At 38.0% G+C, this 15814-nt stretch overlaps 1 protein-coding gene across 1 annotated transcript in view; it reads right to left on the bottom strand.

Moving 5' to 3' along the window:
• Positions 1-15814, bottom strand: part of DIP-lambda (Dpr-interacting protein lambda) — a gene marked incomplete at its 5' end in the record, with an annotated part of 81541 nt that overhangs the window by 9555 nt on the left and 56172 nt on the right. The window contains 2 exons of the mRNA XM_017622487.1: positions 2749-3196; positions 14321-14635. Coding sequence (XP_017477976.1) covers positions 2916-3196; positions 14321-14635 — 596 coding nt within the window. The remainder of the gene's footprint in view (positions 1-2748; positions 3197-14320; positions 14636-15814) is intronic.

Below are 15814 nucleotides of genomic sequence, written 5' to 3'. Positions count from 1 at the left end.
GAACACCGAAAGATAGTGTGGCGAAAGCTGTTTGAATAGTTTATTACATAAAATTTTTCAAGCTCATTTTTCAATTACACGAAAAATATTAAACAAACTGAAAGCAGTGGGGGAAAACATTGTATTGTACAAAAAACATATAAGCGCCAATAAAAGAGGGGCGAAATTTCGCTTTTCGAATAGGAGTGCAAATGTGAATGCGTATACGGATGTGTCGAGGATTATGCATGCAATGCAATAATTTTCGGTTGACAAAAAATAAGTACATACACATATTACTGCAAAACGACAGCAATAAAAAAGTGGAAAAACAAATACAAAAATGCTTAAGTGTGAAATAACAACAAAGCAGTTTGTGAGGAAGTAGTGAATAGAATAATGTGCGGAATTGAATTAGAAATGGCTCGAGTCTGGAATGCATACAGAACGGAAATGTCCACAAGAGAAAGATGGTGCAAAAGAGAAGGTCCTAAGCTGTTTACTTTCTGGCGATTGCAAGAATACAAACTGCACATTTCATCGAATAAATGGCGGTTAAATAAAATAATGGCATGAATAGCGTTAAAAACACCACACACACACACACACAACACTCAGATATGCATCAGCAAACTCTGTGCGAATGAGTGAATATGCGGCAATCTTCTTATTTATATATAGGTACTGTTATATTATATTCTTTATCCCAGTTAAACTCTTAAAGTACTGCGCAATTTTTACTGCCCTTTTACTCGATTTACTCAAATAAATTTAGGTAAAGGGACTGAAATATTAAGAATAAACATTTGCTTAATTTTTATTCATACAGAACATTGCCGTCCATTGAACGAATTATAGTACACAATGTTCCGATTGCTGATTGTAGGCCCTGTAGCGAAGTTTCATCGCGATTCTTTGAATGCAGAAAGCTGGGCACTCGCAAATTTTTTGTTCCATTATTTGCGCGTTGCAAGCGCTGCTTGCAAACAGAACCACGTTAGCAATGTCTGCTTTTTTTATACATACGGTTTCCACCGTACGATCTACTCACAGTATTTGCAACTCTGCATCTGAGGCAACATTACCTTACTCTATCTGCCTAAAGGTATGTAAACAAGAAGTTCGTGGGATCATTTGGTTTCTTGTAGAGGAATTGGAAAGTCCGTTGCTATCTCATAAAAATTCAATCGCCGTTTGAAGTCGGCGTAAAGCTGTAGGTCCCTCCGCTTTGTGTGACAATATCAAAGCGCACGCCAAAAATCGGAGGAGAAGCTCGGCCAAACACTAACATATGTATGTGTAAGCGCCAATCTATCATTATTATATATGGCTAGCTCGCCAGCTTTTTCGTTTTCTCCTGCACCTTCTTATTGCCTTCTTACAATCAATAATGGTCTTTGCATAGGTTGTATATAAGATTAGAGCCTTGATGGCACTTAATCAGCCACTAGAGATGTGCACGGGATAAATATTTAATCCCAATCCCGCCCTTGCCGAAATTCAATTTTTAAGTCCCCAACCCGCCTATTCCGACGTTTTTCAGAATTGTACCGCGGGTCCCGGGGGTCCCGAAATCTATCACTAAGAAAAATTCACATGTCTTTTCCAATTGGCGTCAGTTAGCACAGAAAAGAAATGACTGCCGTGCTGTTTTGGTTTCGGCCAAAATCGCTAAAGCGGTAACAGCGCCAATAAAGAAGAAGAAGAATCGCATTTCTGGCTAGTATATTTCAGGATGAATGGATAATCATTGAGCCAAGAGCTTGTGTGAGCAAATCCAATTTTTGGTAGCAAATGTCAGTTACGCGGTTTTTCAGAATGACGCTACGCGGTTTTGTACTTTAAACGACGACGTACTATTGAAGAAAGGCAAGCAGTGCTCTTGGCGCTTTCTTAGTTGTTCGCGTCATTAGCCATAGGAATATTTACGAAACCGAAGAGCTCTAATGGTCTGATTATGCATACTTCGCATAACTTCGCACAACTTCGCATAAACTTCAAACTGTAATTTCGTATGTACTTTGTATCTGATTTGTATGTATTCCATTACCCAGAAATTAGCAGAACGTTTAAAAACTTAGCGGTCTGTTGAGTCTAGATATTGCTTAACATTTTCTTAAGTTACACTTTTAGGGCACTGGCACAAATGGTTGTGCGAAGTTATGCGAAATATGCATAATCAGACCCTTTTGCTTATCAAGACATACACATACAGAATTGTTGACACAGTTAGGATTCACTACCCATACGGAAGACACGTGCCTAAACTGGGTCTACCCAATATCCAATTTCGCAGCTGCTTTCTCGCGGGCAGTAAGGAAACGATCTTCCACTAAGTAAATTTGCGAGTGCCAGGCTCTGGCGCATAGAAAATATCATGCAATGTCTAAATTAAGCCAAATGGTCTGGAGACAACGTCCGTCCTTAATAACAGTTTACATCGAAGGTCTCAGGATAAAAGTGCATCAAAATGTTGCTTCACGTACTAATGATGTTATGGGTTATACTTAGGCGAGCAAGGTTAAAAGTGGTTTCCCTAGTTTTCATTCATTTTATTGAAAGGAAGTTGAATGAGGTGAACATTATATAGTCATAAAAATATACAAAATACTCAATTTAATGAAGTTTAGACGAAAGCTTTTTCACCTACAATATTAATACCCAAGCACGCCAGCCAAAAGGGACGCATATGTATGTTCACATATGCATTAAAGCATATAAGTCTCTTTCTATTATAAAAAAAATGTTAACACGTACAATCATACATACCCCTAGTGATGGTATATATGTATATTAGTTATTTCTTATAGCACCTTTGGCAAATATTTCGCGACGATGAACTCTCTGCGATTATCAGCAACCATTCGAACTCCTAGGGCATATGCAGCATTTTCCTTGCTATCTTGCCGTCATCGTCACATTTACTCGCAAGCGCTTCAGCCATACGCTCGCCATAGTGTCGTTGCAGTGACTGTGACCACGGACAACTCATTCGATATAAATTTGAACAAGGATAATGCGACGTAAAGCAGTGTAAGCGTATTTGCAGCGAAGAGTAGTCGTTGAGCGCTGAAGTGCATTTGTGACGCAGCGCCATTGGCGAACACCCAGGGCGAACGCGGTGAGGGTACAATGCCGGGCGATGACGATTTGTGTGATTTTTCGTAGCCTCCAGCATTACTGCTGCCACCGTTGTGTGTTGGTACTTGTGTGTGAACTGTAAGAGAAAATAAAAATACAAGTTTGTATAAAAAGTGCTGACGAAGACGAAAAAATGTTATTAGAGGGCAAGGAACAGACATGGAGCTTTGTGCATGTGTGTGCTTGAATATAAAAAGCAATAAATAGTTAAGTAAATAAAGGGAACGCATCTGCACAAGATGCTTCTGGATATGCACAGTGCTGGTTAGAATAATTCATGTGTTAATATGTCGCGCATCACTTGATAAAGGTCGCCCAGTTGCCTCCTTCTCAGTGGAGCGTTATCATCGATTAGTTTGGCATACCCAAGTCATCGCACTTATCGTAGCTTTATATGTTTTTTTTTACACTACACGTTTGCGTCCTTCGTCGACGTAGAGGGGTCCTGCAATAACCTTAAAATCGAAGAAATTGTTGGAACCTTGTAAAGGTAAGAATATCTGACCACATGTGCCAGTGGATCGAACATAGGCTTAGAAATAGAATTATAATTTCAACCATTGGTTCAGTAACGCTATCCCGTTATGCGAATAGAGGCACTCCCCAAGGGGGAGTTCTGTCTCCGCTAGTAGGGGTGGTGGCACTGAACGACATTCTACTGGATCTCAACTAAGGTGGAGTGAAGGTAGTCGCATATACAGATGATGTAGTGGTGGCGGTATCAAGTCTTCTCCCCTGGTTTAACGAAACCGAATCATGAAAGCAGGAAAAGAAAATAAAAATCCCAGAGAAAGCGGATAAAAATAGTTTCATAAGCATTAAATGGGTCCTGGGCATGTGGTCAGGTGACGCTTCTACCAATCAACCACCTAGTCCTATCCGAAATTGCCAAATATTTATCCTCCCCATTTTTCATCTTCCACCTTACAACTAGCATACACGTCAGTTTCACGTTGCGCTCCCTTAACTGAGAGCATTGAAGCCTGGCTGTGCAAGCGGTGTTCAAGCGATATTAAAATGTTTGGCACTGAAGTACGTTGTGCGGTATTCTGACAGGTCTGTAGTTTCTTGCACAGGGTTATTAACCCCCCGTGACCAAAATAACCAAGCGGTGGGACACCGATTTCGTCGCCAATAACAGGGGATCGGTTTCATCTTGTCAACTGATTTTACTAATTTTACCATTCAGAAGAGTGGAAAAGTATTTCCTCTATAATTTAATTATGTTTTGGTCATCGGTAGCTAGGTCGCCGTGGATACAGGAATTTGTCCTAGTCTTCAAATTATTTGCAGGTCCCCTAATTTTATAATACATTATCAGGTGGATTTGCTATTGCGCTGCATTTAGGGCGGAACGTTCCACTGTATGCATATGCCGGTTTGATGAAAAGTGTTCTCTGAGAGTAAGTGTGTTAGTCGGCTGGCCAATAAACTGGCCAGCTTATGTGATTACAGTACATTTTATGCTGCACAGAGGCATTTGCGTAGTTTGGCTGCAAACAAGATAGCGATCGGAGACGATGTTCGGTCATCGGAGTGTACGTCATTGGAAACGTCCTGTAGCTTGGTGGATCTTTTTGTGCTGGAATCTGCGGACTGCCAGGTTTGGGCCGGTCGGCATCGATTGGACTCATATTTTTCGTTGCGGAGACTTCCTTGCACACTCAGTCATTGGAATCGCCAAGCATGATTTTGATATCGTGACAGGAACAGCGCTCATGTGTGCGGCCTTTGCTCTTCCTGTCCTTCAATTCCTTTTGGAAGTGGGCGCAAATAAACGATGTGAATGGCGGTGAGATATTAATTCACCGTCCGAACGACAGTATAGGGCGATACAGTCTCTCCCCCGCCATAATTGTGACACCGTGCTCTCCTGTACATATAACTTTGCTATTGTAGACGTCTTAAGGCCCCACGTATATTTTTGCTTGCCCCCTCTAGCACCTTTCTTAGATAGTAGTGACGTCAGTCGTATTCCTCCGAGTACATCAACCAGCCAGATAGAGAAACCTTCCTCGTTATGGGTCCGGAAATTCCAGTTGCATACCTTCAACTCATAGTCGTTTGCCAAGGTCCACATCACAAGAAGGGGACAACAACCCATTGCTGAGGGTTTAACTAACCATATGAAGTTGCTTCCAAGCGGGTGTTCGGTTGATAACCAGAGGATACTTGGCGTCAACACCGAATGTCGTGAGCGGCTCAAGTGGGTGCCAATCGATCGTTTTAGGTCATTTTCTGTCGAACAGCGATCAAAAATTGTTACCAAATGTGTGAACTTTTTTTTGGGGCCTAAGGCAAAACCTTTACTGTGGATATACGTATGTATGTGTACGGCCATTCTATTTAAGACCAAAACATGCATACTTATAATAAAACGTCAGGAAATTAAGCGAACTCTGCTAATAAGCTCAAAAAGTAGGGTTATGGAGGGGAATGCTGCTGGCGTCTATACTGATGGACCAAAAATAGATTGACAGATAGCCAAGCAATATATTTGACATTGGCATCACCAATGACAAAATCCCAGTATAAGTAAGAGATTGCAAATGTACGTTAAGCTTGACGGCAGAGTCAATAGATATCCCACGCATGTGGGTCTTCGGCCATAGGAACATATACGGTAACGAGAGGTCTCAGCCACGATTACGGGTCACTGGCCGGTCTTGATGACCAAGCAGCAAGGACGGGCCTACTCCAGGCGAACTCCTACAAAGTGGTGTTATTAGACCAGCTGATTTCTTGTTATTTCGTTGGGCGACAGAGCTGTCAAATCAGCAAAGCAAAAACAAATTACACGCGAATACTGTTTTTGTGTTGTTGCTACCACCTTGTATAAATACGCATTGGGTCCACTGTACAACCCTCGGTGTCGCACAGTGGTAAATAAGCGGAATTAAATCAAACTTTCGAAGGTGCAAATTATTTTAAAAAATGTACACGGATGTCTTCCTACATACCATTACTATATGACTTACTAAAAATAGAGACGAAAAGGATTAATTTCTTGCAAGTAATTAGCTCGAAAATGGAGCCATAAAATTTATACGAATATTACATGTAAAAGTTTTGAGCCATTAATAACTGATTTTAACATTAGTATTAAACTTCTATTTACGTTATATAAAAGGGCATATTATACCGTGCTGAGTAACATATTAAAAGTTGATGTAAGTGTGTTTGGTTTGTGACAATATTACTCTGAAGAAAAACTCAATATAATTGCGATTTTGAATAAAGAAAATAATATAAAGTGCTTCCCACCAATTTCCCGGCTAGCTTTTTATTGCTGATGATTTCTTGCAGCTTTGGGATCAATACTAGACCATTTTTTTCTGCCTATATCTGTCTCATTAGAAGTGGGGAATAAATAAACAAAAGACTTGAATTTACATAAGAATTATTTTGTTGAGCAAGTATGTCAGTTGGAAAATTCTTAACCATTCGCTTTTCTTTAATGGCGGTTAATTCGTTTTGAATAGTGGGTTGCAAGTCGTTAAGGAACGTTAAGTTTGAGTTTTGAGGAGTTGTGCAATCATAGCCATCTTAAAAACAAGGATGTTGAAAGTATTTCTAACTCAGGGAACAGTAATTTTGGGGCCTAAATCAAACTATGCCCTAACGTCAGTATCCATTCGTGAAAGTAAAATTCCAAGAGAACTTTGTTCCACCACATCCCAGTTTTTTGCTTACGGTGGGTAACATTTTCCACTTTCAATCCTATTATTTTTCTTTGAGAAAAATGTTGTTTTTTATTTATTTCTTATAAGTTTTTTTTCATAATATATATAATGTATGTACGTGCATATCCTCTTGAGTTTTTAAGAAATCTTGTTAAAATTGCTTAAAGAAATCTTCTTCGAAATCATGGTCGTTTTCGGCATTTCATAAATGGAATTAAGTGATGTGGTAATTTCAAGCAATTGGGATGTTCACAAGTGCATTAACACATTGAAACAGAAGCACCAGGATCTATAACTGGAACGTCTAAAGCGAATATCTAGCGAACTGAGCCAACACTTCCTATCTAAGTTAAACAAATACTATACGGACCACGATGTGAGAAGCTTTTCTTTTCTGAAAGTGAAGATTGGTTTGCAAATCGCTTTACGGTGTCCACTATCACAGATTGTGGTGTCTTATCAGGGATTGAGGAAGTGACAGATCAAAAACCTTCGAAGCAGTCAAAAATTGTACTGAAAGGAATAAGGAATTGAACGGACTTTTTTAAAATATCTTAGCTTTCATATTTCTGCTACTTGAAAAAGATTATTGCGCTTTTGCCAATTTTCTACACCATCTATTCTTGGTCTTCTATTGACTTATTCCCTAAGTTTTGTTGAGATAACTATATTTTTACTCCAATTAAAAACTAATTCCACGCCTACATATTTCTGAAAATTATGCTTATATGAAAAGTGGGCATGTTTATTGTCAGATTTAGCCCATTTTCCCTAAGTTTTATTGGGATATCTTAGTTATTATTCCAGTTATCAATTCATTCCGCCCTCCATACAAAATTTCCCACTATGTGTCGTAGCTGTAACGTCGAAGAAAGTAGGGAACAGTATTTTATTACCTTTATGAATATCCAACGCAAAAGGCATGAGCCACTTGGCAAATTTTTAATGCAAGATATAGGAGACTATAAATGCTCCATTACTTACATATGAAGTTTCAAGGACAGGTCCAGGTTGAAGACGCGAACGTATCGTTGAAATAGACAACTGATTGAATTCTAAGCTCAGGCACCCTGCTACCATCCAATAAACTTGTGTATCTATACATTTTTTTACCGCGAAATCTATGGCCAAATTTTATCAGATGCACAAATATTTGAGCACAATTGCGCTAGCGACTGTACTGAAGTATTCCCGTGTGCAATTACATACTATATAGGAGTACATATGTACATACCACAAAAACACCAATGCAGCTAAAAGAGGGAAACAAAAACTTAAAGAAATTATATCACTTTATGCTAAGAAAATGAAGTTTTTGTGAAAATTTCTGGAAAGATGTTTTGTGTTGCAGAGCTTTTTACTTTTATTGCTCTTGTTTATTATATGAATTGTCGTAGTTTTGCTTTTAGTTTTCCTCTGTGAGCTTAGTGAAAATTGTTGTTTTTCCGGCGTACACGCTTTTTGTTTACTATCCGCAAAATAGAAAGTACTGCCGTTTGAAATGGTGCACTCTCCGTCTATCGCATTGACTATGCACACATACACAGTCTTCATTCTTCTGCACCAACTGCTGCTGCTGCAACGACTGCAACAAGAATGTTGGAGTTTTTATTGGCCATCACTGCGCGCAGCAGCTGGACGGCTTTATTTTTTTTCTAGTTTAAAATTTTTTTAATTCCGTTTCGCGTTGTGCAAAAGCTAAAGCGCTTTCAGTTTTGTGTGTATTTTCCCCTTTTATATTCTTTTGACAAATTCGCATTACCAATATGGGTGCTACAATGTAATTAATTAAAACGATGTGCAACAGTAAATCCCACTGAGCGCGGCTAGTTCGCTGGCATGGCAGTCAATTACGTGCGTCCAAGGAGTTATAATTAAGTTGTGTTTTCTAAGGAGCAAAGTAATTACAAGTGCTTACCTACATTTATTTTTAGGTTGTAAGTATTTAGTTATATAGCTTTTTGATTAATTTACTTTAATTCCTTTTTTGCTCCTTATTTCTTAGTTATCAGTTTCAGGGGCACGCATTCAGCCAGATTTTTAAATTGCGCCCAAATAAATTTGTATTTTCAATTTATATCGCCTCAAATGCTTACAGTCTAATTAAAAGCCGCAAGCAATTCAGTTCTTACATAAATAGAAGATTTCAAAGAAAAACCTAAGGAAAGGAAATAATCCCAAAACAAAATGGTGTGCAAACGAATAATAAAACACACATAAAACATATTTACCTGCTTATTTGAGATTATTCGTTCTTTAGTACATATAAGTTAAATTTGCGAATTTGAGTGAGGATTGCAATGCTAAAAACTAATTAGGATCTTGAAAATGTTTTTTTCATAACTACATAGATATGAACTTTTAGATGATTATATATATTTGAAAGCTTATTGTTTTGAAATATATTTCAAGAATTTTGGCATACAATTTTTATTCCAGAATATGGTCAATGTGATGTGCCAAATTTCAACTAAATGAGTTTGCCGTGGCGGTACGAAAACCAAATTTGTACCTAGATTTCCTATCCACCCAATAAACATTAGGCGTGGTTAACAATTCGAAAATGATTGGAAAGCGAATATTTTTTCGAGTCTCTACTTCGGTAATGAACGGCACATATATAGGTTAGTATTTGATTCGAGAACTAGCCCATTCTATAGCAAAACGGAACCTTGATTACTCAATGTATTTTGCCCATTTCGAATTGAAATATTAATGAGAGACAGTGATTGTTTTATATTTCCCTTCGAGAATGAGCAGGATTTCACTTTCTCTCTTGTTACTATGGTTTCCTTTTTGTTCCGACCCATCTCGAGTGTATTTGCAATACAGTGTTGCCACAAAATTTTTTAATTTTTTACCAAAGTCAGCGGAGAAAGTTGCCAAATTCAACAAAAAATTACCAAAATTATTTTATTTGCAGAATTGTACAAGCGTACATATTGAGAGCCCTAACCGCCAAAACAACATAAACGAAATTTTTCCAAAATTTTCTTTTTGATGCAGAAATATTCCTACAGCATCAAGATGCCTCATCAAGAATCAAAACGAAAATTTAGAAAACAAATATCGATTACGTTATTTTGGCAGTTAGGGTTCGATATGTCTGTACATATATATATACGAAGAAACCAAGCTTTTCAGGCAATCAGCGCTCCATTCATCTAAAATTTTTACGAAAGTTTGTTGAATTTTTTTTAAATATTGAACAAAGTTTGAAATTTTAATTTTTTGAGTTTTGTAAAAGTAAGAACAATATTTTTATAAAAAATAACCAAAATTAAATTACAAAAAAAAAATAAAAAATATGTTGAATCTTGTCAAAATATGGTGCGACTATAATTTTCTCGACCACTGTATGTAAACAAGTGACAAGAAATCGAAGGAAAGCATTCGACTCACGCATAGACAGAGGGAAGTCCCCCGATGAATGCCGTAGCTTTTTGAGCGAGAACATACATATTTACGTAGAATTCTACTCATATATATGGTTGCCGGGTACACCGGAAAATTGATGGTAGTTGCAAAGCTGACGAACTGACAGGGAAAGGTAGGACCACCCAAAACCTTCCAGGAAAGGGCACGGTGGATAACTTAACAATAGTCACTTTTAAGCAGTTTGTTAAAGATCACACCATTCAATAACCAAGGAACGCTGGAACAACTTTCGCCTTGCGAAACTTTCAGGACGTGGAATTAGAACCAATATTGACCTATTTGACATGTAAGACCGAATCGAAAAAGTTACCAAATTGAAAAATTATCAAATAACCAAACTTGATAAATACAGAAAAAATTACCAATTTCAGTTAAAAATTACCAAAGCGGCAACGCTGTTCCAATATACCATGATCGTTGGAAAACTAAGGTTGCTTATGAGTTAGTTCTCGTTCGATATGCATATGGTTGCCAGACGTACTGATTTTATCAGTCAAGTACTGATTTTACAACTTTCGTACTGATTTTATTAATTTCTGATTTTTCAAAATTTGTACTGATTTGTACTGAATTTTAAATTCTGAGGCCACACATTTTTGTCGATAACATTTGTTATCTCGACAATAACTTTCAGTTTAATAACAACAAATTTGAACAATTGAATGGCCTTGCCTACAATATACAATTACTTTTTCTCAATTTACTGGCATTGTAAAAGAGTTCTGCACACAAGACATCGAGTTAAATACTCTTTTTGGCAAACCCTTAGTCTATCAAAGTTTTTGTGCAGTTGAAAAAAGTAACTTAAGCCGTGGGGGAATAGTATTTCCAAATACAGATAAAGCCCTTAAATAATTTTGGCTTTTCAATACCACGCTCAAACGAAGCAACTGAGTTTACAGCTTGCTTACAGGCGATAAGACTTCTAATTAAAATTTTTGAAAGTGAACTTCAAATTAAAAATATTTTTATAATAAAATGTAAATTATTCTTTGACTATTTAAACACTGAGGGTGGAAATGATCTCATTATCGCTATTCAAAAATGTCATATATGTAAAACAATTTATTGGCTCCTGTGTACAATGATATTTTAAGGGTATTTCATACTACATGTAAAATGTGTACACTCATGTTAAATAGTGGCGTTTTAAAGTATTATCTGTATATATTTTTATATTTTATTTAGCTTAGTCAGATTAAGCTGATTTAATTTTGGGAAAGGGTAATCTACTTTAATTAACTTTCTGTAATGTAAAGACGAAAGCTGCAGATGAAAGATGCCGCTCACAGGTCCGCGCTGTGATCGGGTGCAATACGAGCTACGTGGGACCGTTGCAACGCATTGTAGGGAGCTGAAAAGGGAGAGGAGACGTATTTTGTGCAATCAGAGAGAAGAGGCCGAAATACGTGAGTGCGAATAGTTTGAAACGCTGGCCGACGGACAATCGCCCAAAAATTTTACCAGACAGTTAGGCGACTTATGCTAGAGACACACATCGTAGCATGGTATCAATCTACATATATCACACGTGTCTCACTCTCATACTACAAATCATTGTAGTTGCCCGAAGACTGGTATTTAAGCGTACTCTGTCCAATACATAAGAATAGTGACCCCGACATGTACCTGTTTGTGCTGTAAGCCAGTAGAAATGGACTAAATGGATTCGAAGAGATAGTACACTCTCTTGCACTTGAATAGGAGCAATGGTTTTCGTTGAATTTCTGGGTAAATTTTCTTTTATTTAATTTTTATTATTTTTCAGTTAAAACGAAGTTCATTATCTAACAAAAATTAAAGTTTGTAGAAAAAAAAAACAAATTTTCATCACAATTTCAAACTTTTTTCTTGCAATCCTTAGAAAAAGTTCTAGTATGCGATTTTGTAGTCAATGAAATGTAAGTTTGATGTAGCTACAAATTACCGTCGATTTTTCAAAGTTTATTTATCGGAATTTTTTCCCTTTAATGCCTTGGCATAGAAATGCTTGTCTAAGGATTTTTCCCTCTAAATTCTCGTTAGCCATCGAGTTATTTACCAATAGTTCTTTGAAGCGTGACTAGTATAATTTCGTCTGGACGTGGAGATGCGACCGAGCACCACAATACTGCAAAATTGGAGCCACCCTTACGTATATATATACAGATGTAAATACTCTGAGCAACAATCGAGGCCTTGCCTAGTCAAATTTCTAAATGCAATTAAGGTACTACCGGACTACACAAACATATTGGACAGGGTTAGAAATAATTGCTAATCAAAGTACACTGAGGGGAAAAAATTTTAGAATTAAAAAAAACTTGCTAAGTTTAAAAAAAATATGCATATGAAAGAGCACCAACCCAATTCGTTTTAAATTTGAGTATGTACGTTATAAAATATGTCTTTGTGAAGTGCACAGATGCTATTTCGTAATTAAGAAGGAACAAAGTTTTATTTTACAGTCTGATGGTAATTGAACCCGGACCCTCTTGGCAGCAACCAATTGTATCAAGCGTCTTTGCAAACTCATACTCTTGCTACAGCCATACATGTAAATGTGTTTTCACTATTATTGCATTATCTCATACCATGTATGTGTTTATATGTGAATGCGTTGTTACCGCTGTGCCCTGCTCTGCAGTACGGGCGAGCGTCTACAGGACTGATGAATCGGCAGCTACCTGATAAACTCCGTCAATTACCGACCGACTACTTGCAGTGTATTTCAGCGATTACTTTTACAAGGCAATGCAATTGGCGGTAGTCACCATCGGCTCTATCTGCACTACCGGGAGTTACTAAAGTGGTCACTTGCGTGATTTATGGGCGCCCTCTGTAGCAGTTTTTCGCTATTCTGTTTCCGACTGGTTCGATTCTGCACTACCATGTGCACTACCACGGGTTAATAGAGTAGCTACTTACATAGGAGTCGGTGCGGTAGCGGTTTAAAAGTAGCGATTGACTCCAGCAGTACTGGAGGGTGCTTTTTTATACATATACTTTCTAAATTAAATATGAAAAAGCATCCGAAACGTGCAAAATGCCATTCGTGCAGTGAAAAATTCTTAATTTTAATACGGGTGTATTTGAATTGAATATTTCCATTATACGTAGTGTATGTATAATGAAAATATTCAATTTAGAACACTTTTCACTTGATTTAAATACGAACATTTTTAAACGGTAATCAAATAAAAAAATATTATTTTTACAGCGCGTTTTTTTCTCAGTGTAACTATACCCACAACACCTAACTTAGGTGGCATTTGGAAACACGCATTTTCTTTCTGTTACTGTACGTTGCACTTATTCTCGAAAAGAGTCATGAGACTACCCTCTTTTAGACTTTTGCACTCGAACGCATTGTAAATTGAAACTGACTGTTGGAAAATTAACTCCATGTGGGCGCTGAAGTGCAATGAAGAAGCAAAGATGCAACGCAACCTAACGCTTCTTACCCTGTTGCCTCTCAAATGCCATTTGGCAGTAAGGCCGCAGGGATGTTAGATGCCAATGATGTGAGTGCGAGCTTGCTGCACGCCAAAGAACAAATTGTACTATTCTTGGTGAGGTTAATGTTGCTTCTGTGTTGCGGTGTGTCAAAATACCGAATGAATTGTAAGAATGGAGCAGCACGCACTGAGTTAGAACGTCAGCCCCAAAGCAATGTGACAGAGCGACCAACTGTGCAACGAAGCATTCAGCCACCAAATTACGTCAATGACTTCGTTGTCGAATGGAGCATGCAACGTCATTTGGTTGCATGCGCATTGTACTTTACATAACTAAGAAGATTTGCTGGCATCTTCGAGACTTCACGTATTAAGTATGGCAATGTTAAGCTTGAATGCAAGATGCTGGGTTCAAATACCTGCGCTGCTGTTAAAATATGTATGTACATATACACAATCTTACATTTAACTTTCTCTGTATTTGAGTGCATCATGATATTTGACTCGACGCTTGCTTCTCAGCTGGTTTTGTGTTTACTGGCCCACTTACCACCATCGGCACAAACCAACCAGTGCCGGCCCTTGCATCCACCTCTCAGGTGTGTTTTGCACTCTAACAACAAATTACAATTTTTCACTTACCTTCCGCTCCGTTTGTTAAGCCGTTATTTAAGCCGTTGATGTTGCCGTTGCCCAGGGCACCGCCTGCAGCATCGCCTAACGCTCCATTGCCGCTAACTGTGTTGCCAGTGCCGAAGAAGGCGCCACCAGTACCGCCCAGACCGGTGTATATGTCGTTTTCCTGCACTTGATTTGTGGTTTGATGTATCTCCTTTGCGCGCACCACTTCGTTGAGCCCTTTGTTCTGATGGTTGGTTGGCGGCTTTCGGCGGGGTTTCGATGTTGTGTGTACGTAAGGTGTTGGCGTCGTTGTTGGCTTGGGTGGTAATCGCAGTTCTGCAAAGAATGGCAAAATTATAATTTTTAATATATTTTTTTGGAGACTTAAGTAATGCTTAAAAGATTCCATTTGTAGTGAGCAGTTTTGTGTAGTGGAACATAAAACGAGGAGATACTTAATGAAAAGTTTTTAGTAAAAATGTTAACTATGCCAGCGCGGAACGGAATCAGACAAATAAGATTGTGCCTTGGGAAAATGATGAGGACGAAATGTACTTCGAAGATGCGGTGCGGAAGGTAACGGATGCTTATATTGTAAGCCTTAACGTACTAGACGGATATGTCTTTCCTTAATCCGTTGAAAAGTCTTTTAAGGTCTAAACCGAAAGCCCCTGCATCGAATAGTCGGTGTATTAGACGCGAACGTACTACCAAGGTTAAGCCTTTCCTTTTTCCAATTTTAAGTCGTGTTCATTATTTTCAAAGTTGAATCTCGGAAGACACACATACATTTATAAGTAGCACAAAAGAAAACAAATCTGAACAGCTGTTCCAGCAACACGGCTCATTAAGATAGTTTGGGACTTTTGCGGGGCCACTTCGGGACTTTTGCGGGACCACTTTGGGACTAGCTCGGAACCATTTTGGGACTAGCTCGGGACTTTTTCGGGATAATTTCAGCACTAGCTCGGTACCAGTTCGGTACAAGTTCAGGACTTTTTGGGACCATTCCCGGTCTAGTTCGGGACACATATGTTTACCCATCGAATGTCACGCCTTTTATACCAGGGCTGGGAGCCACTCCAAAAATCGCTGGCTCGGTTCGGTTTAAATGGTTCAATTTTTGTATGCTAAAGGATACAAATATTGCAAAAATATGACAAATATATAATATAAAAATAGAAGACTTTGTTACTGAGATCAAATTCAAATATCCACATGTGGTGGAAAATTAAATAGTGACACGACATTTTAGCAAAAAGGCTATTTTTTTTTTAATATTTACTTTTTTAACTCCAAGTTTCCAACTTTGTGTACAAATTATGAAAATTCTGCAAAGTTTCATCAAGCTTGCAATTTTTAATCATTAAATTAAGTTGATGATTGGCAATTTTCATGGAGTTTCTTCCAGACAAATTATGTGAGAATTTTTTTTTTTTGTATAGAAGAAAATGCGTAATACCCCAAACAAAAATATCATTTAAAATCCCCGCGATCAGGGCGAAATTAGAAAAA

Source organism: Rhagoletis zephyria, unplaced genomic scaffold (genome assembly GCF_001687245.7).
Source record: "Rhagoletis zephyria isolate East Lansing unplaced genomic scaffold, Rhagoletis_zephyria_1.1 Rzeph_scaffold_00003, whole genome shotgun sequence".
NCBI lineage: Eukaryota > Metazoa > Arthropoda > Insecta > Diptera > Tephritidae > Rhagoletis > Rhagoletis zephyria.
This window is presented reverse-complemented; position numbering and strand designations above follow the sequence as displayed.